The sequence below is a fragment of the Melopsittacus undulatus genome, chromosome 1 (genome assembly GCF_012275295.1).
Source record: "Melopsittacus undulatus isolate bMelUnd1 chromosome 1, bMelUnd1.mat.Z, whole genome shotgun sequence".
In the NCBI taxonomy this organism is placed as follows: domain Eukaryota; kingdom Metazoa; phylum Chordata; class Aves; order Psittaciformes; family Psittaculidae; genus Melopsittacus; species Melopsittacus undulatus.
This window is the reverse complement of record NC_047527.1, coordinates 121913871-121936703: the sequence shown is the minus strand read 5'-3', so window position 1 is coordinate 121936703 and position 22833 is coordinate 121913871. Positions and strand designations below refer to the sequence as shown.

The following is a 22833-nucleotide window of genomic DNA, read 5'->3' as shown; positions in this document are numbered from 1 at the left end:
GGTTACTTTATGTATCTTGAGATCAGATTGCACAAGTCTTACCTGGCATTGAATATATACCCACAAGAACTTCAATAAATCACACTGACATGAGTCTGGAAGGCTAAGACCTTATTCTATAAACATTTAAACAAGACTATTAGTGTATAAATTATGCTACTCAAACATCGAAACATTTCCAACTTAATGCTGCACTATGTACCTTTTTGGTACAGTTCACTAACATTCCCTTCACAAGGTTCAGTTAGATCCTTACGTACTTCATTCCACTACCTTCATGGTTTAATGGAATCAAATAAATTAATTAAAGTTAAGTGCAAAGTTTGTTACTCTGTAACAAGCATTATTTTTGCTTGAATGGCATATATGTCTTATTTACCATATAACACTATTAGGACTGGTTTTCATTACTGGTATAACAAACTGAAAAAGATGCATAATCCACATTATATGTTTTATATAATAACAAGATGTAGCTTCAAATAGCATATAGCCACAGAAACAGAATATGCTCTACTAGACTGTCCATGAAGCCGAATTAGCCAGCCCAATATGTGTTTGCCAAATATCCAACATATTCACAATGTTATGAAGCAACACCACAGAACATACTGTTTAGCATGTTTTCTGTCTGCTTCCTGGGCGGAGGTGAATCCAAACATTCAAGTTTCAAGACATGGTTCTGACTTGAGCTTCCCTTGAAACCTCAAGGTGTTCATGTGTGCCATGAGTTCCAGGCAGACTTCCCTCCTACTCTTGCAGTTGACACTAACAGTACTGCTTCTAACCCTTTTTCAAGCCTTGGACACCTACCCTTTCTTTGAAACAAAAGGACCCACGCAATTACTATGTGAGTTTATGATGGAAATGCTCATTTATCCTTTGATACAGTGTTTTATGATTTCAGCACTTTTGTGATAACTACTACATTTTACAATTGTTTCATCTTCCTAAGAGGCAAAAGCTCTTCATTTGGGTTTTGATTCTGATTCTCCTGCATATCATCTCAAAACAACTTCCCTTCCCAGTTACCACCACTAAAGGGGACTCACCTGTATGCATTGGACATTCAAAGTAATAACCAACCAAAACAACTGCTGCCATTCCTCATATATCACAGAAAACCTTCCACACATCTGCTCAAAATCCACAGTACCAGCAGCTTGCCTTCAGAAGCAGTAAAATGTTACACTTATCAAATGCTAAATGGGACCTAATCCTTGTCAAAGGCTGAAAACTGCATAAATCACACCATTTTCAGACCATGATTTCCACACTGTGCAGGCTTGCCACATCTCTTGTTAAGCCAAAAAACTGATCGCTTACCCCTACACTGAAGGAGAGTAGAACATAACTTTGGGAATTCAGCTTCCATGGTGGTGTCCTGCTTAAGCCCTGCCTCCCACATAAATATCACAACTCTGAAGACAGAGGTTAGGGAAAATAACCAAACTTCAGTTTCTGACTTTCCCATCATTTTCTACAACTACCTAGCATATATGATGTAGGGGGTGACTCCAGTGGGTTTTTGTAAGTTCTGAAATTTAGACACACAGGCAGACAGGCTTCATTATAGAAGTACTTTGTATACAAGAATGACTCTAATGCTGTCCTAATACACTCCTTTACAAAGACTCACAACCTCAGAAATATTAGGGCACACATAGACTAGACCTACATAACCCTAGAGACCACTGGTACAAAGAAGTGGGCTAACAGAAACACATGAAGTGCTCCTGGCCACATTCAGTATCTGCCACCCAAACACCTCCCGGCCCCACCACAGCCTCACCTCCCCTTTGATCAAGAGCTTTGCCAGAGACAGCGCTATGTCACAGTGCCTTGGCCCAGAGCCCCAAAATCATACGTGGAAAGGGAAACTTGCACAGACCATACTGTCAGCTTGCCTACTGGTTTGTCTGTCACAATCCACCTGCTGGCACCTGTGCATGCTTCCGTTTCTTGATTTAAAGAGGCAAAAAAAGCTGGATGCACTCGCACCGATAGCTGATACACATCATGACTCCCCTCTGCCCACAGCGGGCTGCGGGTGCTGCCCGCGCCCCGAAGGCCCATCAGGGTGCCCGGGCACCGCTGCACACACCCGCCCCGGCCCCCTCGCCGTGGGCCAAGGGGCGACGCCCCCCGGGGAGAGCCCGGGACCCCCAATAGCCCGGTGGACCCCCGGTGCCGCTCACCTGGCGGGTCATCAGCGACTTGATCTTCTGCATGATCGTGCTACCGCCGCCACCACCCCACAGCGCTCAGCAGCCCCGCTCCGCGGCAGACTTCCTCCCCAGCAGCCACAGGAAAGCCATGTTGGACGCCACCTGACAGCGCCGCCCGCTGCTCCCTGGGACCAGTAGTCCTCAAGCGGCGGCGCCCAACTACAGCTCCCGTCAGCCCGGCCGGGAGGCAGCCGCTGGCACAGCCCCTTCCGCCGTAGCCCGCAGGCGGCAGCGCTCTAGAGGCGTGCGAGTGACCGGGTGTGCTGTGAGGGGAGGTGGGGGTTCGGGTGCGTGGTGGCTGCGGGGGGCGCGTCTGCCGGGGGAGGCAGGGCCCAGGTGCGGCCCTAGCACCCTCCGGAGCCGTGCAGGAGCTCGCGTTTTGGCAGCCCGCTGTCGGGAAGCCCTTCTGAACGCATGTCAGAACAGGCCGTGTTCGGCCTCGGCCTCTGCGTTACGGATGTGTGCGCGAACGCCTCGAGTGGGGCTTGGGGAATGTTTGTATCTGAACATTGTGGTTTAGAGTTTGAAAGCAGCTATCTGAGAGGACAAAACGAGGCTTTGTCTAAAGAGACAGACTGGAAAATACACTTGGACCATGACTGTTTCCTGTTTTCTTTGAGTTATTTCGGGTGTTGTGCACTAAGTGCATCTGTCCTGTTCATGGATGTACAGTCTTGCATCCACAGAACAGGCTCGTCTGTCTGTGTACTTCGGCCGTTAGATCTCAACTAAAAAATAGATCTGTTAGATCTTTAGATTTGTTTTATATCTATACAGGAAATGGAAGAATTTGTGCTGTAATCTTTGCTTTACAGGAGACAACATTCAGTAATAAGGCTACCAACACTTCCACTGTGGCAAAGCATTACCTGAAGAAAATGTTACCTTTCCCTTTGGTGTTACCAGAATCTGCCCATAGTTCACCTCCGTGTGTTTTTCCTAATCCTGGCGTTATTTAGTCTCCTAGTTGGCTGGTACATTGTTGGAGGGTAGTCAGGTAAAAGCAGGCACACTGCTCTCCCTTTGAACCGGCACAGTGCAAAGGGGAGGTCAGGACTGATGATCCCTTCTCTGCTTACTTCAGAAGTAATTCATTACTTACGGCTACCCTTGGGAAGATAATCTGTAATTCTGTGGAAAGCCTTTGACAAGTTTAGCACATAACAAAGTTACTTTGCAATGACAGAGGTATGTAAAAGTGCTCAGATTATTAATGCTGCAAATAAAGTTGCTTTTATTAAAAAGGAGTGAGGTTTGATTTGTATTGAGTCCAAATTCCATTTAACAACCACCATAAGCTAGAATTCTGTGGGGAAGGGGATGCAAATTATTAGCATCCACTTCCTCTGTGTGGGGTAGTCAGTGTAAAAAGTTTCACCAAATTAATGACATCAAGTTTATATGCAAATACTGGAAATAAAAGGACACGGTTACTTAATATACTTTTTTCACCCACATGCAATATTAAAAGTGCTCACATAGGCTTTATGACAATGTGAAGGCTCCCATCAGTCAGTTAGAAATTAATTGGAACCTATTACCAATATTTTATTACATGTTGAAACCGAACAGATAATTTCTAACTCAGGTTTTACAAAAGGTTACAATTTGATGCATCTACCCTACATCTAAGTGGATTAAGAAGGTTATAAACAACAGCATTCAGGAGGGGCAGGACAGTGGATGTGAGAAGTCTTTGGCAATACGCAAAATACTCTCTTCATCTCCTGCCTTCTGTCACACATTTCTGGTGGGACCACTGTACTTCTGTTAACCTGAAGTAACCTTCATGCTTCTCACACATGATCTTTATAGATCTAGGTATTTTCACCTCTCTTTAACTTAAGTGAAAATTGAGTGTTCAGCCCTTATGGTGGGAGCTTAGAGCTTTACAGGACCCCGGCTCCTACCACACAGTGAATGGGGAAGGCAATTCCTTGCCACAAGTCCCACCTGCACGAGGCAGGATGCAGCCTGCCATAATACTCTGCCTGAACGTTGTAGCAAAAAATTAAACCCTGTCGCTGCAAATATTTGCTGTTGCAAACTGTTGCCACACATGTGACTGGGAGGGTTGCCTGGTTTGCTGCTGATTTGTATAGTGGGTGATAACTTTGGATAACATCCAAATCATACATTAGTATTAATTTAAACCAATGTAAGTTAATGCAGAATAAACAGTAATCAGCAGCTAACTCAACAACTGTAGTAAACTGTCCACTCCAGCCATAGGATTCTTTGTTCGAAGATGCCTGATAGACACTTCATGTTGCATCTTATTTAAGAGCTAGGGAACAAAATCAGTGCTGAGCTATGCTTATGCAAAAGAAAAAAAAATACTGGAAAGTTACAGTATTGAAAGTGCTGGAAAAATATGTAAGCAAAGCTCTTTCTTTAGTAGCTGATTAATATTTTTTGTAAGAGAAAAGGAAAGGCTATCACTGGAAAAGACAAAAATTCTGACTACTAATTCTAATTTGAAATAAGCAGAACCGCCTACTATCATGGTATTTTTTATGAAACTGTAACTAAAGGATGTTAATAAGGATGTTAATATCTATATAACCTGTACACTGGGTGCATTCACTTATTTTTGTTAGTTCAATGTACTTTGTATTCTGTGCCCCATTTATTACATTCTGTGTCGTATTTGCTATGACTGCCAGGGAAAGGTTACGATAAAGTCAGAGGCAATGAAGATGGGTGCTCATCTAACAGGTGCTCCACTCCCTTTGTTCTTTGTATACACATATTCAAATCACATAAGGCAGGGGACAGGATAGGGCCTGTTAACTCATTGCTGATTTCCCTAGCAAATAAACGAGCAGCTGCAGGTCCAACCCCTGGCTTAGCACTGCTGAGAAGGTGGCATTTGTGTGGGACAGGATGCTTTCATGGAGCCCTTTAGCCAATTTCTTTTGGGACTTACAATGCAAAATATATTTTCTGCTTGTAGGTAAGAAACAGTATGAAATATATTTGATTGTCATTGTGAAAATGCAAATTGTTTTTTTGAAATTTATCTTTATAAATTTAAAGATATTTCTGTTGTATTGTCAGATGCTTTGTATCAAGAAAGTAGCCTAAAAGTTTTTAAGTAGGTAGTGTCACCTTGGTTTATATGTGGAGCTATAAAGTTTTAGCAGCTGACAAAGATGAACTCTATACATAATCTAGTTATAAAACATGGGCTTAGACTGCATACATATTGTCGCATTTTACTGAGTGATGTATACATTGTGTGTTCTTGTAAGGCTGGACAGGTTCTGAACCAAAGTTTATATAAGAAACAGTTACACATCTCTTTTAAAAAGTATTATGTTGAGACAGTGCTGATAACATTATTTTCCACTTCACTGTGATGCCTTATAGTTAATATAGAACATTTATAGTTATTATTTAAATGTACTTTGTATGATGCTAAATTAAGCTTTCAATCAACTGAAGAATGTCTTCCCATTAATAGCACATTTATTTGGTATCTGGGTGCAGTTTTCGTAAGTATGTATTTGTTATCCTTGCAGCTGATAAAGTATAGGTGTTCTATGCACTTTGATAGAAATGTCCTGTGATCACATGTTAGGTTAACATATTTCTACAAACTATTGTAATTAACTTTTCTATATTTGTTTCCATCAAGTAGTGCATCCTCTATACATTCATGTGTAAGGACAATTTTTCTTTTACCTTCTTTGTGAACTTCATATACAGTCACCTAGTTTCCTTGACTTTGAGCTAAATATGTCATCACAAGTTTGGGTTTCATAATTATTGCAGGTTTATATGAAGATTATTGGATTTCTTTAAAAATGAAAACCCTGGTTGGTAAAAAACACAGTGAATATGCACTTTATCTGCATTAACACTTTATTGGGCATTTGTTATTAAAATCCTATGAGAGATAATACTGTGCAAGAAGAATGCTTTAGAGTACATGTTCACCAGGAAGTCTCATCGTATACACTTATTCAGATGTGCACGTTTCCTAGTATGGGAAATGTGCAGCTTGTACTTTATGTCATGACAACAATCAAAGCTTTGAGCATGACACAAGCCCACCAAAAACATTGACCTCAGAAGCTAAAATTAGGTGCAATAGCAAAGCTCAGTGGAACTTTTTCTTGGGCAAAAATGCCAAACTGGGTAAGAGCATGCCTCAGTCTTACCTGGTATAAATAGGGGTATTTAAACTGCAGATTCCCTGGTCCATAATATCAGGGTTTTTTTGCATAAACGAATAAACTTGCAAAAATTATAAAAACTATTGTCTCTGATCAAGCAACAGTTTAGACCGAGTTCAGGGTTTTGGAAGAGCTGAAGAGCTAAATGAACACTGGTGAAAAGCAATTGAGAAGCCAAATTCACTTTGACAAGGAGATGTGCATGTTAAATTAATGATAAAACCTTGCTATGCAGGTTTCAGTTTATGCCATAAACTCAAAAGTTATGTCATAGTTTCTTATTTAAACTAAAGCTGCAGCCGTTGTTTTATGTCAACAACTCTGTTTTGCTCACCAGTACTGGTGATAACAAAGTAAAATGGAAGCAAAGCACAGATCACTGAGCTCCAAATGGAGGTCGTTTTGGTGCAGCCTTTAATGGTCATACAAAAACTAGTTTTTGGAATTCTGTTGTCTTGGAAAAATGTATATTATATTTGGAAAGCTATAGATGTAGGCTTAAATTATATTAAATTTGTGCCTGATGAGAATGAAGAGTTTGGCATATTGGCTTGATTTCACCATTAACATTAATTTAAGGATTAATCACAACAGTCTTCAGTTTTAATTAAAAATCAAAATTAGGGAAGAAGAGAAACATAGAACCTATGGTTTAGGTTGGAAAAGACCCTTAAGATCATCAAGTCCACTCAGCACTGCCAAGTCCACCACTATACCATGTCCCTAAGTGCCACATCTACACATCTTTTAAATACTTCCACAGGTGGTGACTCCACCACTTCCCTGAGCACCTTGTTCCAGGGCTGGAAAACACTTTTGGTGAAGAAGATAACCCTTTCAGTGAAGAATAACCCTTCTGATGGAGAACATTCCAGACTGCAAAAGATTTGATCTCTGTGAAAGCAAGAGAGAAATCTTCTGTAAAACCCTTGCCTTTGACAGATCACCATTATCTAGTAATTTCTCTAAGCCTCAGCCTGTTTTGCCCCTCACTCTGCATGTCATGGAGGATCTCCTGCATGCTGATAGCACCCTATGAAATCACCCCAGCAGACCCAGATAAAGCAGTGAAAACTTCAATCACTCAAAACCACTCAAGAGGAAAAAATTAATTCTGCCCTCACTAACTCTGCTCTCTGCTATAAGCATTTCCTTAACTGCAGAACAAAATCTCTTTCCAACTTGTTACATGGAACCACTTTTCCCCATGAATCAAGTGGAACAAAGTTAATTACAGTTTTTAACTGAGAAGAAATTAAGTTTTCCAGCCACAGTTCTCTTTATCTTACTTTATAATGGTGGTACCATTTATACTGGTAGTCCCAGTAATCCTAGTGCTTGCTATTCCTGCTTTGTTTTTGCTAATTTTCTGCATAAACAGATCTGTGAGAAATATTTGTTATACATATTTTGTGATTATACTGCAGCTGTTACTGGTTTCTTTTTCTACAGCACAATTGCTTACTGACTGCTAAATAAACCCAAAAAATGGGCAATGTCATGCAGAAAGAATAGGGATATGGACAGATCTTTAAACCAGTCATTTAAAAATCTTTGTGACAGTTTCTCGTTTGAGTTTTCCAGGGTTTCCATTTGTGGTTTGGGTTTGCTTATTTGTTTGTTCTTTCATTCTTATGCAGGTATTTGTTCTGCCTTAAAGTTGACAGTTCCATCTCATACCATCCATGGTATTGAGGGGCAACCACTCCATCTTACTGTTGACTACAATTTCAGTGCTACAGCTTCTGAAATACAGATAATTTGGCTTTTTGAGGGACCCCAAAGTAATCCAAAGTACTTGCTTAGCTCTGTAAATCAAACAGTAGTTCCAGACTTGGAATTCCAGCACAAGTTTACTCTTATACCACCGAATGCATCTTTGATGATCCATCCATTGCGTATCAGTGATGAGGGCAATTATATTGTAAAAGTCAATGTCCGTGGAAATGGGACAATAACTGCCAGTCAAAAGATTCGAGTAGCTGTTGATGGTAAGTTAGTAAAATGTAGTATCTTCATTTTGAACATAAAATTGAAATAGTTTTAAAGTTCTGTTTCTTAGTATCCAGTTACAATAGTGGACAATTTAATGCAACCATACATTAATAAATACTAACAATTATGTTGTCTTCTACTGCTACTGGAGAGAATGCTAAAATATGTCATCTTTAAACAAAATTAGTGTATTGACTAATGTCTCTGGATCATATGTAAAAAATTAAAGAGGTATAGAAACTATCAATGTGAAATTAGAGAAACTTCTAAAAAACAAGGTTTCATAAGAGTCTGCTGTGCTCCCAAACATGAGGAAAAAAAAAGCTGGGGGAGGAATAGAAAAGAATGATTTAAGAGAATGACAGGAGGCTACTGTACTTCATGGATTATACAGAGAGAGCCCTGAAACTCTTGGGCTTGGAATAATGAGAAGAATTAGATTGTGTCATGACAAAGTTGTAGCTGTCATTTAATTCCCATACCCATCCCAGTTTGCAGCCATCCTCATGTCTGGACTGACAGTGTATTTCAGCAGTGCCCAGTGTCGGCAAAGCTATGGGCAGCCACAGTGAGCTGTGGGCAATGTCATGCTTTGCACTCTTTTCATTTCTGTGGCCTCAGGGATTTGCTTATGAGGTAGGAGCCAGAGGTCATTATACACCTGACTGCAGCCTTTGTCCTCGTATCAGTATATACACTGTCTAGCTTTATTTAAGTTCCAGAACAATTCTTTACAGTTACCAGCTGAGAATTCAGCCTTCTTTTTTCAACCTTTAACCACATTTAATAAATAAAATTTGAAATGCAAGTACTTTTGGGGGAAGATGCTGACTGCTATTTGTATCATCTTGACAATGAAAACTGTAATATACTGGCTTGTCACTTTTACAACTCTGTATCACTTTATTTTACAGTTCCTGTCACAAAGCCAATTGTACATACTGAACCGTCTTCAGGAGTAGTGGAGTATGTAGGAAATATTACCTTAAAATGTACCGTGGGTGAAGGTACAAGGGTAGTTTACCAGTGGATGAAAAATGGGAAGCCTCTCCATGCCGGCCCTAATTACACCTTTTCATCAAACAATGCTACACTTCTAATTGTTCCTGTTGTAAAAGAAGACATTGGGAATTACAGCTGTCTAGTATCTAACCCTGTCAGTGCAATGGAAAGTGAGATAATTGCACCCACCATATATTGTGAGTATATGAAATATTCATAATTACCTTTGCATAAATGATCTGGCTGGAAAGAGTGCCTCTAACTGTGGAAACAGGAAGAAAACAGTTGAGTCAACATTATATGTCAGCTTACATTCAAAATAAGCTTGTTTGTAACAGCTCTAATTGTTATATAGTTGTGAAGAAAGTCTGAACTGCAGAATTCACATAGGAACTTCAAGAATTCCACAGTACAAATATCTTCAGATTTGAAGGAGATGTGACTCAAAGGAAAAAAAAATAATCATCAGATGGGTATGCGTGGAAATATTGTTAAAAACAGAGACAGGAAACAATGTCAAAAAGCCAAGTACAGGAATTACCAGGCTGAAGGACTGGTATGAATGGTTTTCCACAAGATCATTGAAGTCCAGCCTTTTTTAACACCTCATTACTGACATCAGCATAAAGATTGGGAATATCTCAGTGAAGGTCACCTGTGACATTAAACCGAATGACTCCATGTAATAGGACTGAAAGACTCCATGTAATAGGACTGGTATGAAATTTGTTAGTAAAAAATAAATGGGCATCCACTTTTAGAGAATAAAAAACATGAACTTCTGCTGGTAAGGTGGAGATTGGTTAGGAGATAACTAAGGTAATAAGCCTGGGTGATTGAGCTGTCACAAGGTGTCTGTGAAGTGTTAGTGTGATTAAGGTATGCGAAAAACATAGGTAACTTTGGGGCATGTTGGCAAAGTATTTCCAACAAGGAAATAAGGAGAATACTAATGGCATGCAGAAGATGAGGCCACATGTAGAATACTGTGTGCAGTCACTGCACATCCCAGAGCACTGATCTTGAACTGGAAGGAAACAGAACAGAAAGGAATGGAGAAAAGACCCGAGAACTCAGTCTGGTTTAGCAAAATCAGAGAATCAAATGGGAAACATGAGGGAGCAAGAAGAGTTGCATAAAGGCCAGTGTTGGCAGAAGAGTAAGCCATAAGCTAGCCGTATATTTTGACAGGAAATGAAAGCACCTGATAAACTGTGAATGTAGGTTGAGTTGATGAATTAAATGACTTGGAGAAAACAGAAGATTGGCTTAATTAGCATTCAACAATAATGTTTTATATCTTAAAAAGGGCACTCTAATTTTCTTCCTTACCCCTCCTGTAATGTCAGCTCCCAGTGCCTCCAAGATATGCAAGTAGCACATGCTGTGTATGTGACCTTACCACAGTCTAATCCTCTGGAGTCAAAGTGGCCTTCTCAGAAGAGAGCTGGAATCAGACAGGTCAGGACCTACTTTGCCACCAGCCCTGTTCAGACATAACCAGTTTACCCAATGGCACAGTGTGGCTGGAACAGTGCAAGGGCTGGAACAGGATTCCTGTCCAGCCAAGGGCTGGAGCTTGCTCCTGCTTTTGCTGGGTTCTGGCAGCTGGCAGCTCATAGACAGACCATGTCCTAGACTTGTGATCGCACCACTAGCATACTCAGAACCTACACCTCTTACTATGTCATATTTTCCTTCTCCCCCTTTCATATCTTATTATACATTCTGCTACTTATTTTTAATTACAACTTGTAAGAACTGGGTAAGGGGGTGTCTTGCATTTGAAGTGTGTATGGGTCTCTACACTGCAGCAGGAGAAGAGAAAAAAACTGCCTAAATTAGCAAAGGCTAACAAGGATATTTATAGATGAGAGCTTATCCCTTAGGTGCAGATTATACAATTGACAACAATGCAGACATGAAGGCAAATGAGCTGCTGCAGAGAGTCATGAACAGGGCAAATTTGAGCTGAGCTTCCATCACATTAAACAGAAGAATCATGAGAAATGCTCTACAAGGAAATTACCAGCACTGATGGAGCTTTAACTTTTCATTACTGCAATAATAAAAAAAAAATAAAAAAGCAAAACATTTTTTAAGGTAGCAGGGTTTTAAATGCCTGCTTTTGTAGTCACAATCTCAGCTCACTTAGGTGCTGCAAGTGCTAAGAATGAAAGCTGCATGTCTATGAATGCCCTGGCTCTACTGCTTGTCTCACTTTATTGAGCTATAACTGGGCCTTGTACACCTCTCTCTTCAAAGAATACCTACACGAAACTTGGGGACACTGTCCAGCACAACCTGTCAGGCTTCTTACAATGCAATTAAATCAGGTCAGGCTAGAAAAATATCTGCCTCTCTTGCTACCTTTCGGACTGCTCCTTTTGTTTATGGCACAGCCCGTTCAACATTCACATTTCAGTCCTGTTCCATACAGGACTGGCCCCACAGATGGGTATCTGGGACACTTGCTCTGAAGGGTGCATGCCCTTCAGCTGCAGTTCGCGTACTGCTTCCTCCCTTCTCCCTCACCCAAGTGTATGTATTTTTCAGAAAATTTGAAAAATCTGTCCAAGTTCTAAACTGAAAACCTATTTCTGAGCTATTGTTTAGCAGACCTTTGAAATCTAAAAGTTACTTCAGTGTCCACATTTCTGGAACCTTTTCCTAGTTGAGTGATTGTGATGTCCAGCTCAGAAAGTCTGTGTATGTATCAAAAACTTTGAGGCTCAGGTTTTCTCCACATGTTGAAATATCATTAAAAGTATTTGCATTTTCAGAACATCCTTTTTATTTCATCAGAACTGAGGGTTTGCTTTGTGCATAATTTAAAATTTGAAAAAAAAGCTATTTACAGAAAACAATGCAATGCTGAAAGACTGCAACTCTTGTGCTACTGTCCATATCCAAGTTGGTGATGGGAGTTGGAGTCTTACTTCCGGAGCTGTAGGAGGTTATGTAAGACAGTGCAACCTCTCCCTGAGGGGTAGTTTGTCTCCCAGCTTCCAGTTGTCAATAATGATCTGGAGCAGGCACCAGGATCTCTATGTACCATATGTCATTGCTGCGGGGGAGTTACAGGAGGTGATAAAAGAAAGGTCACCCACAGTAAACACCTGCCATCTGCTTGGAAACAGTAACAGCCTCGTGGTAACAGAAGCAATTGGAAATATTCTCACAGAGCAGTAAATTGTTACTCAGAGCAGATGATTTATTACTTTACAAGTCATTTAGTTAACTGGCTTTACTGAGACAAGAGACAGTTTTCTGTTGAGAACGATACCGGAAAGGAGAAGTAGAGCTGAGGGATCCATGAAGGCTGTCACTGTGTTTGTACTGAGAATCAAAAGTGTTTTGTTCTTCATTTCACATTAATATTATTCTGCTTCTCCTCTAGCTATGGTGATAATGCACCCTAGAACATGACTATTATATTAGCGTGACCCAGAAACAAATTACTGTCGTGGAGGCTGCATCAGAAACTGTTACACTGTGTTGATGGAGTTGAATTTAGCAGACTAAGTGGGATTTTTTTCCTTCGGACTTCTCAGAGATATAATATATTCAGTCCTAGAGAGGAAATGGTTAATTACCTGCCTTTTAGAATTATTCTTGGAGCCATGTATGTCCCTCAGCTACCCAGTGTTCAGGGATCTCGATGTATGCAATGCCCAGGAGAGGCAACAGACAGATCCAGGTGAAGCAGAAGAGTTACCAAATGCTTGTGTTGATTTCCTGAAGGAATGCCACTTTTCAGACTTTGCTAAGATTTGACTACTTCTTAAGAAAATCTTTGGTTGTTTTGTTTGTTTGTTTGTTTGTTTCAAATGTACTTTCCCAGCCAGTGTGCATCAGTGTTTTTATAATGATTTATTTCAATTTGGAGCTTTGGCACAAAGTGTAGTTACAGTGATATCTGTGCTACACTGTTACGATACTGATAAAAAAGCAGAACTTAGTTCTAATTCTTTTGCAGGCTGGGGCAAAACTCCCACTATAGTGAGAGGGCACAGAGACCAGTCAGCTATTCTTACCATTAATCTCTCTTTATTTATATCAAAGGTTGTATTATCAGTGAAAATAAAAGCTAATTCTTCTAAGAAAAAAAGAATTGGATAGGAGGAACCACTGAATTACTCTGAAAAGTAAAAAAAAAAAATGTTTCTGCGTATAAATAGTGCATAAGAGGTTTTACTTTCAGTTATGAAAAAGTCAAAGCTCCGTACATCCCTCTCCTTTCCCATCTGAAAAAAGGGAAGTAAATACCTGTAACAGGCAAGCTCCTGAGAGAAGCTGGTATTCTAGAGGGGCTCCTTGCCCCCTGAAACATGCACCTGAGTGAGGTCTGCCAAGCCAAAGTAGTGGTGATAGGTCTGCAGCTCCCAGTAATGCTCATTACAGGGTCAGCTGGCTCTTGGATACAGTAAAGCAGTAACTCGGGAACTGCAGAGCCTGTGAAGGAGGAGCCCAGATGCCTCGATTCTTCAGAGTTGCCCCCACGATGTAGGTGGGAGCAGCACTAATTCATGCTGAAGTGAGCCTGTACTGCATTTCCCAAGTAAATATTATGTATGAATTTAGGCCTTCCTTAAAATGAGACTGCAAAAAGCTTACAGCTAAGAAGTAAGTAGAGAAAATAAAAAAGTTTGACAAGTTTAGGTTGTGAAATGTGTATATTTGGCTAAAAGTGGACTAAACTGAGGTCATGGTGTGATAGTCTACATTGTCTTGTCTAAGCCTTCACAAAAAATCCCAGAGGCACACACAAAGTGCCTGTTTTGTGCTGCATGCTGTTTACCTATGTGTTCCTGAAGAATTAATCAGGCTCATAAAAAAAGACAGGCAATAGATGGAAGTGTGCCTGTCTAACATCAGCCTGAATTTCCTGATGAAAAACAGTCTGAAATGTTACAGTGCTGCTTCATGTAGCAAGGAATTTCCCATCCCAACTCAGCTACATTATCTTAATGCTTTCAGACAGCCGCAGGAAGGTGGAAATATTAGTTGGTTGAACCGTATACAATGGACATAATATTGATTTACCTTTTTGCTATGCCATTCTGTGTGAGACATTTGTCAGCCCCTTCACTGAACTTCAGGGATCCTACCAAAAGGATGTTCTCCATATTTTCTTCTTTTGGCTTCTGTTATTATTAGGTCTGTGTTTTTTTGATTATGCATGTAAGCCCTTAGGGAATAAGAAACATTAAAACAATTAGGTTTTTTGACTGGAAAATGTAATTTAATAAGGCACATTTTGATTATTATATTTCCTACATTAATTTCTATGATTAGATTCTTGTAAAAATAGTTTTTAACATGTAAAGATATAAAATCTCCATGATCTGAAATGACCTATTAAAAATAGCATGAGAAATATTCTTTTCATATTTAAATATATTGTTTCCTTTCCAATTTTCCTATGAAGATAACCCTAAAAATACTTAGCTGCTCAATTTTCTGAGTAATGAACACAGGACTATTGAACATTATATGCCTCTTCTTAATGATATTCAAAAATACAAATTTCTTTGAACACAAGGACTTACTCTTGAAAGAAACATAAATGTTGAAATAGTACAATGTTACTAAAGTGGGGGGAAATTCTAAGTTTGTTTTAGCAGGCATTCGTGGAAAACTTTTTCTGAAGTTATCTAAGGCCCACCGCAATCTAGGATACCTGCAGGATAGTTCCCCAAATAGTTATTATCCTGCAAAGTGTTACAATGAATATTTATATATTTCAAGGCTAATTTGTTCACTTAAATGTTCAGAAAAATTACTTATACCAATAAGTTTGGCATTTAAATAGAAAGGGTCAAATATGCCCCTGAAGTATACCTGCTCCTTTACTCCACAGCTTTTCAAACTGTTTTCAGGTTTTGTTCTTTTTATCATACTCAACAATGCATAGACCTGTGCTTTTTCCCTAAACAGTGATTAGATCAGTGTTCAATGGGTGTAGTCAGACATAAACCTATGTCGTAGTTTAAACCAAGTCCCCCTGCTCCCGGAGAGTTCGGAAGGAAAATCAAAAGAATGTAGCCCCCACGGATTGAGATAAGAACGGTTTAATTGCTAAGGCATAACACAAAACCCCTACTGCCATTTACTACTACAAATAATAATGATACAGCAAACAGCAAGTTAAAAGAATACAACACCCCACCAGCCACCGACCCATAACTCACTCCACCCTGCCCGGCCGAGCACCATGTGCTCCTTCCTCCATTTTCCTCCACAGCTCTCCCCTCCAGCTTTCTCTTCCCAGTATGCATCCTGGGCATCACGTGCTATGGTATGGAATACCTCATTGACTAGCCTGGGTCAGGTGTCCTGTCTCTCCTTCCTCCCGGACTCCCCTCCCACCTGGCTGAAAAAAAAAAAAAAAAAAAAAAAACCTTGAACAAAAAAACACCCTCAAAACATGCTCAAACCATGACAACCTACTACAGATCAAGTTCTTGAACTGAAAGCCTAATTGAAATCCTAACCCTAATTGAAATGCTTGAATCCAATGCCAGTCATTCTAAAGGCTAGCCTAACTTAAAAAGTTTAAGTTTAGAGATATGCTTTGATTTTTTTTCCACTGTGTTTATTTATATTTTTTTTCTTTTTCAATGCAGATGGACCTTATGGACTTAGGGTTAAATCAGATAAAGGTCTGAATATAGGGGCGGTGTTTACAGTGGACATGGGAGAAGTTATACTGTTCGACTGCTCAGCAGATTCAAACCCACCAAATACTTACTCATGGATTCAAAGGGCTGACAATACCACTCATGTCATCAAATATGGGCCACACCTGGAAGTGGTATCTGATAAAGTGGCCCAGAAGACAATAGATTACATGTGCCGTGCTTTCAACAATGTAACTGGAAAACGAGATGAAACTCACTTCACAGTTGTTGTTACTTCTGTAGGTAAGAACATTACATCATTGCTGTAACTATCAAGCTCAGAAAAATTAAATAGTTCTTAAAGGGAGAATATGTATCAGAAGTCAGGTCTTGCCAACAATGTAGTAAAGAGGATTTTGGCCTTTCAGTGGAGTCTAGGTTTTCCTCACCATGTGACATGGCTTAGGACAAGATCCACCAAGATTCTGAAGCTTTAAGGGAGTTTGACATTAAAATATATTTGGCCATTTGGAACTTTATCCCTTGAGTAGAAAAACTTTTTCAGTAGGCAAACCTTATCTGATCAAGTAACATGGCAGAATGGTATGTCTCTTACTCTCTTTCTTACTTTTTACCTTTAAAAATGATGGAGATTAATGGAGAGGATGGTGCGGAAATCTGCTGAATGCCAAGGTGAGCCTTCCCTCCCCAGGGCAGATTTAGTCCAAGGCTCACAGTCCCACAGCTTTCAGGAGCTATGAGCCCTGGGGCTCACCAGTACAAGGGATAGTTTCAAGCATACATCACTGACTAAAATAACCAGGTGCAGACTCACCAGCACTGAAGGTCTTTAATATTTTAACAGCATGGTTCTGTATCACAAGAACCTTAGTTTTAGTGTATGACAGCAATGCAAGCTGGGATGATGAATGGTTTTATTACAATCTATTAATAAAAATTATTTCACTGTCATACTTATGAATCTTTGAATTGACTCCTAGGTTCCACTGAACAAACACCTTTATTTCTCATGAATTATAACCTTAGTTCCTGTATCAGATCATGTTAAACAGCAACAGAGCAGTTTTACAGGAAATCTCCAGAAGCATACAGCAAAGAACAAGATATGGAGGAAGTCGGCTATCCCTTGCTCATACAGATCAATACAAGTATTCTCAGATAAGGAATGTATGCTACTAATGTTCAACAAGATAGAATATGTTGCCTTTTATAAAATCTAACAAGGCAATTTCACTTGTGCAAAACGAAGAGTTCAGCCATTTGTTAGTCATGTAAACAAGGAGAGCAGATGTCCATGACTCAGGCTGACTTACTGATTCATTACAAATCCATGGCTTTCTCTATGCTGGAAGAAAGATGGGTTGCAGTTTTACATGGAGAAAACTGCATTTTAAAACTAAACATTGTGGTTATTGGTGAAAGAAAATGCAAAGACTGTGTGTATTATTCCATAGCCCTCTTCCCTGTGCCCATAATCCTAGATATAGGGCTTGGACTGTGCCTTTCAAAATGCTGGAAACCCCATTGTCAGCAGCAACAGGAAGTCTGGTATTTCAGAAGATTTTACACAGCTCCCCCACCTAAAGAACTGAAACCCACTTGTATCATGCTATAAACAGCAGCCTAATTAATGCTAAAAATCATCAAGAAATCCCATACCTTTTGGATGTGTGTGGTTTGAAACCCACATATTTAATCTTTGGTATAACAGCTGCACATGCAGCCAGAAAACTGCTGGTAAATTACATGGAGGTGTAAGTAGATGTAAGCAATGCACAGGAGTTCATCCAAGTACTAGAAACATATCCAGCTAAATAATGCACATTTGAATTGATTAATAAATCTGCTGCTGACAAATACACATTAATTTACCTGTATGGATTGTGACATGGATTCTACATGATTCAGAGCAAAAGGAGGAAATTGAGGGTGCACAAGAAAATATGGCTAGCGTTTCCTAACTTTTACATTGCTGTCTTTGCAAATTCTATGCAAGTGTTTTCCACGTGCTTTTGTATATGTAATTATATACGTACGGTGTTTGTGTTCTATCAATAAATCCTGCTGGAAAACTGCTGCTAATGCATAACTCAGCAAAATATCTGAGCAGAGGAAAAAATACTTTGGATATATTTAGATATGAATACAAATAAACATAATTTATTGACTTCTGATGGGATTTGATAAGTAACCAGTCAGCGATCTGAAAATCCTTAGAAAAAACACAGTAGTTCAGTTATCCCCTGATACTGTACAGCTCCTACAGCTAGGAGTTCTCTCCCATCTAGCATGAACTGGTCACATAAGTGTCACCTAATTTTTTTTTAAGTTCAGTGTTTCTATGCCTAAAATTAGAATATACATCTCCTTTTTGTGATGTTAGAATTTGTGGATTACATTTACTGACCTTCATTTAGATGTGCCAACCAGTTCTGGACTCATTTGTGGCACACATATCATTGCTCTTCAAGTTCAGGAGATATGGTGGGAGGGAGGAAATATTACCAATTCACACAAACCCAAATTGTATATCTATTTTGTATCTCTGTGCAGGTTTACTAGCTTCAGATGAATTTCAAAAGGTGTGTTTTTCAGTGTCATTGTAGCACATCGTACAGAGCAAGAGACTAAATACAGTACTCATCTGCTTTGTCACAGGATTGGAAAAGCTGGCCCAGAAGGGAAAATCTCTGTCATCTCTTGCAGTAATAACAGGAATTTCATTATTTTTGATCCTAGTTATGGCCTTTTTATTCATATGGAAAAGATATCAGCCACATAAAGGTATGTAAAAGTTAAGTACACTCCAGCTCTTCTTTTGGACCATTAGGGCAAAAAAAGAATAATAGTTCTTTTTTTCTTCTTTTCAGTGATACAACAGAAGCTGCAGAGAAGGTACAAAGATAAATAATTCTTAAGTCAAGTCATTTCTATCAAGAGAATTGCATTTTTTTATGATATTAATTTTCTTTCGTTGGCTTATGACATCAAACTGAAAAACATGTTTATGCTTTCTAGGCCACAGGCTGATTACAGAAAGGCGCATACATTTTCAGGTAATGCTAATAAGAGAAGCGCGAGTGTAATTCATTCCTGCAGAAAAATGGCATCTCCACATAAAAAAGGAAGAAGCAAAGAAAAGGAAGGGAAGTGTGTTTTTAACTTGGGTTACATATTTCTGTGCTATATCTTACTTAAGATAAAACCAAAACGGCAACAGGTCATTGTGGGTTTAGCACATGCCTGGAGTTCACAGCAGCACACTCTGTTGTCTTGAAATCTAGGTGTTCATTCTGGGATTAGGATCACCTGTATTCCACTCTTCACACCAATATAAGTTAAATTAGTGTTACTATGGGATAGTGAGAGGTGATACGGCATGGGAGGATCACAATTCTAAATCTCCATGGCACCAACTGATACCAAAATCGTGAAATAAAAATATAACCTTACAGTATATACATTGTAGCCTCTACCAAGTTCTGTACTACATTTCTCTGTGTTATCAGGACCCAGTGTGTTTTTTCACTGCCTCTTTTCCCTCCACAATCCTTCCCACATGATCCTGCACAAGGAGACCGGAGCCTGGCCATCCTTTGTAAGGGTAGCACTTTTACTCCTGTTGCTTCCTAACAAAGCATCAGAGCAGGCCATAAGCTGCTGCATACAAGAGGGTAGGGAAGTATACAAAGCGTAGATAGATAATAATTTCACTTGATCACACAGGCTCCTTCATTCTAGCAAGTGGTATTGGAGGAGGAAATCTCAGCACCATCTTTAGTGTTGCAGCCTTTGTTGTGGAGTGATGCCCAAGAGACAGCTGAGAGTCTCAGATCTGGACAGTTGGAGGGTAGAGAAAGAGACTCTCACCCTCACTACAAGTTGTATCTGAAGTCTCAGATACGGTTTGTCAACTGGTTTAATAATGTAGTATCTATTAGTATGACATTTCCCTATTTTTAGTCTCAGCATTATAAAAGATTCAGGTGGTACTGCCTCACTACAGTGCTGAGTTTATGGATTAGGCCTATGTTCTAGGGAAATGTTCCATGTTCTATGGGAAATAAAAGTAATGTTCTATGGGAAAAAAATGTTCTATGGGAAGAAGAAATGTTCTATGTTCTATGGGAAATAAAAGTAAATCAGTCTGTTTAGCCTTCCAGCAAAGAGAGTTCCAATGTCTGTACCAAACTGTTACTGAGGTTACAGGAGGCTCCTCACTTGGCCCAAGGTGCCAAGCACTGTGCACGCTGCTGTGCAGCTGCCCTGAATCTATCCACACCAGCTTTGGAGCTTGGCAGGGAAGTGGTTTAAAGCAGATCAAACAACTAATATTTGGTTGTTTCAAAAATTAGGCCAAGTTGCTTTGCCAGTCATGATTTTCCAGATTCTTATTACACCTCAATATCTTTTTTCAAGTTTGTTTGTTCTAACTTTAGGACATGAAAGTGCTTTGGATGATTTTGGAATATATGAATTTGTGGCTATTCCTGATCTTGCCAATGGTTCTAGGGTAGGTGATTTTACATCATAAACTGATGTTTTCATTTCTCTTTCTTAAGGTGTACTAAATATATGTACTAGAATCCTTCCATCAGTTTGCTCTGTTGTTTTTTGCTGGCCCCTATTACACTGTATTCATGGCTGTTGTTTACCCAGTACTTACTCTTTCTTTACTGTTACTAGTTTAGTACTTGTATCAACATCATACAGTAAGGAACAAAAAAGAACGCTAAAGACAATAACCTCACTTCAGCTCCCCTATATTAAAAGAATAGTAGTAGTACTGGGTAGATGGAAAGCACTGAACCACTTGTGTCACACAAGCAAATAAACTATTTTGATGCCATTTTCTCCCTTGACCATAATGTTGCTGCTCATGCAACATACAACTCTTGCAGAGCAGGAAAGCCTCAAGGGGGTATTTAAAGTTTTCACTCTAAAACCATGTAAACTAAAGCTTAGGTATTTTTCACAAGAATTATTTTGTTAGCTTCGTGTATTGTGGAGGAGGATTTAAGCACAGGAATTTTGCTAGCAGAAGAATCCTGCTACATATGCTACTCCTCTGCATTGTGGCTTTGCTGACATTACTGTATAGCAGTTGGAGATCATTCTGATGTGGTGTGTAAAAGGACAAAGAAAAAATGAGAAACAGGGCCATAAAATTTAGCACTTTCCCTTTGCTAGGAAAAATTTCTGGCAATACAATCTTGGACCTTTGGGAGCATCCAGATGGTCAGGTAAGGGAAAGGTCTTAAAATATGAACAAACAAGGTCAAATTAGCAGTCTTACCTGTTTTGTTATTATGATTAGCTAGCATAATACATGACATATTAGCAAAGATAGTCATAGATTAATGAACCCTTTTCTCTGCTGGGGTTAGAAGATTGAAATAGAAATTTCTAGGGCTAGAGTACTATTGTAAAGGTTAGTGGAGAGGACATACTTGTACAGCAGCAGAAATAAAAGGCTTTAAGAAACAGAGGAGGAGGACTGTATCTGTGAAAGTTGTGACCATAGAAAGCTTACTAAGTATGGAGATCAGGCCCTAAATCATCACAGCCTTAAACACACTGTGATACCCCTTAGGCTGGTCATATCAAAAAGTCACATTATTACATAATCGAGCCATCGGTCAGGAGGGAAGAAAAAGTAACAAGGACAACAGAATGGATGCACAAGCAATGAAATCCAGTAAAATTTCAAGAAAGGGAAGAAACTCCACTGATTTATATTGTTACTCAGATTTATGGCATTGCAGATAAAATCAGCTCCACTGATTCATTTCAGTTAACAGAAAAAGGAAAAAAAATAGTAAGTGGAGATAATGAAGTTCACATTAACATAAGAGCAGACTTGTATACTTAACATACCTGAACAATGAAATTTCAATATTACTTCATTTATGGAAAATCCTTTCAGTTCCCTCTCTTTGACATGCTGGTGGGAGTTTTATGCTGAACCCTTTCCCTGCATATTTTCTCCTTTCTTATTATCTGGTTTCTTGCTTCTCTCTGTTAAATGTTCCTTCCTTGACTTTTGGTACACTGATATGAAATACTCACTGTATTAAATGCAAGAGCTGCATCCTAAATATAAGATCCTAATTGAATTTAAAACTATCGCTTGTGTTACTATAAATGTGATGGCAACTTAATCAAAATGAAATGTAAACTGATAGATGAACTGTTAAACCCATATGCAAGGCATTCATAGGTAAAAGTTAGAAAAAAAGGCAGTTATGTTATCAGTTTAAATTCTGATGATTCTTTTCCCATTTGTACTTACAGTAGGAATACTCTTTGCTGCTTCTAGGTTTCAAGTCAAACTGTTCATGGCTCTGACTTTGTCCCAGGCCAGGATATGCTTAGTACAGTTTATGAAGTTATTCAGCATATTCCTGACCAGCTGCAACAAGACCATCAACAGTAAGTTAGAGGCTCTGTGCATTTATGTGGAAGATCAAAGACAAATACTTTTGCAACCAGAACAATTTATATTTTAGTAGCTGATATTTGATTCCAGTGAGAGGGGTGAGGAAGGAAAACAGGTATGAGCTACATCAATTCCTCCACTGTTTCCTATTCAATCCCTACTTTTCCTCAATCCTCCAGTCTGTTGTTTCATCATGTGTGGAAAAAAAAAAAAAAAAAAGCTGAGATCTTCAGACAATTTCAAATGAAAATTCCCAAATGTTTTAAGAGGGTGGCTACAATATCACAGCACTGAGACATCAGCACTTTCCACTGAGCAGGTTAAATCATCAATCAAAGCAGCTT

General features: G+C 39.3%; 2 protein-coding genes across 2 annotated transcripts in view; one reads left to right on the top strand and one right to left on the bottom strand.

Annotated features, from left to right (window-relative positions):
- Positions 1-2330, bottom strand: part of VPS50 (VPS50 subunit of EARP/GARPII complex) — an 84432-nt gene extending 82102 nt beyond the window's left edge. Inside the window, exon 1 of the mRNA XM_005152924.3 lies at positions 2199-2330. Within this exon, the coding sequence (XP_005152981.1) occupies positions 2199-2231 (33 nt within the window). The 5' untranslated portion in view covers positions 2232-2330. The remainder of the gene's footprint in view (positions 1-2198) is intronic.
- A 2766-nt stretch (positions 2331-5096) lies between these two features.
- On the top strand, positions 5097-22486 carry HEPACAM2 (HEPACAM family member 2). The gene is made up of 9 exons (XM_005152926.2): positions 5097-5184; positions 8050-8400; positions 9319-9603; positions 16036-16332; positions 18709-18834; positions 18921-18945; positions 19069-19106; positions 20490-20563; positions 22370-22486. The coding sequence occupies exons 1-9, from the start codon at positions 5115-5117 to the stop codon at positions 22484-22486; spliced, it is 1383 nt and encodes a 460-aa protein (XP_005152983.2). The 5' UTR covers positions 5097-5114.
- Positions 22487-22833: the final 347 nt, after the last annotated feature.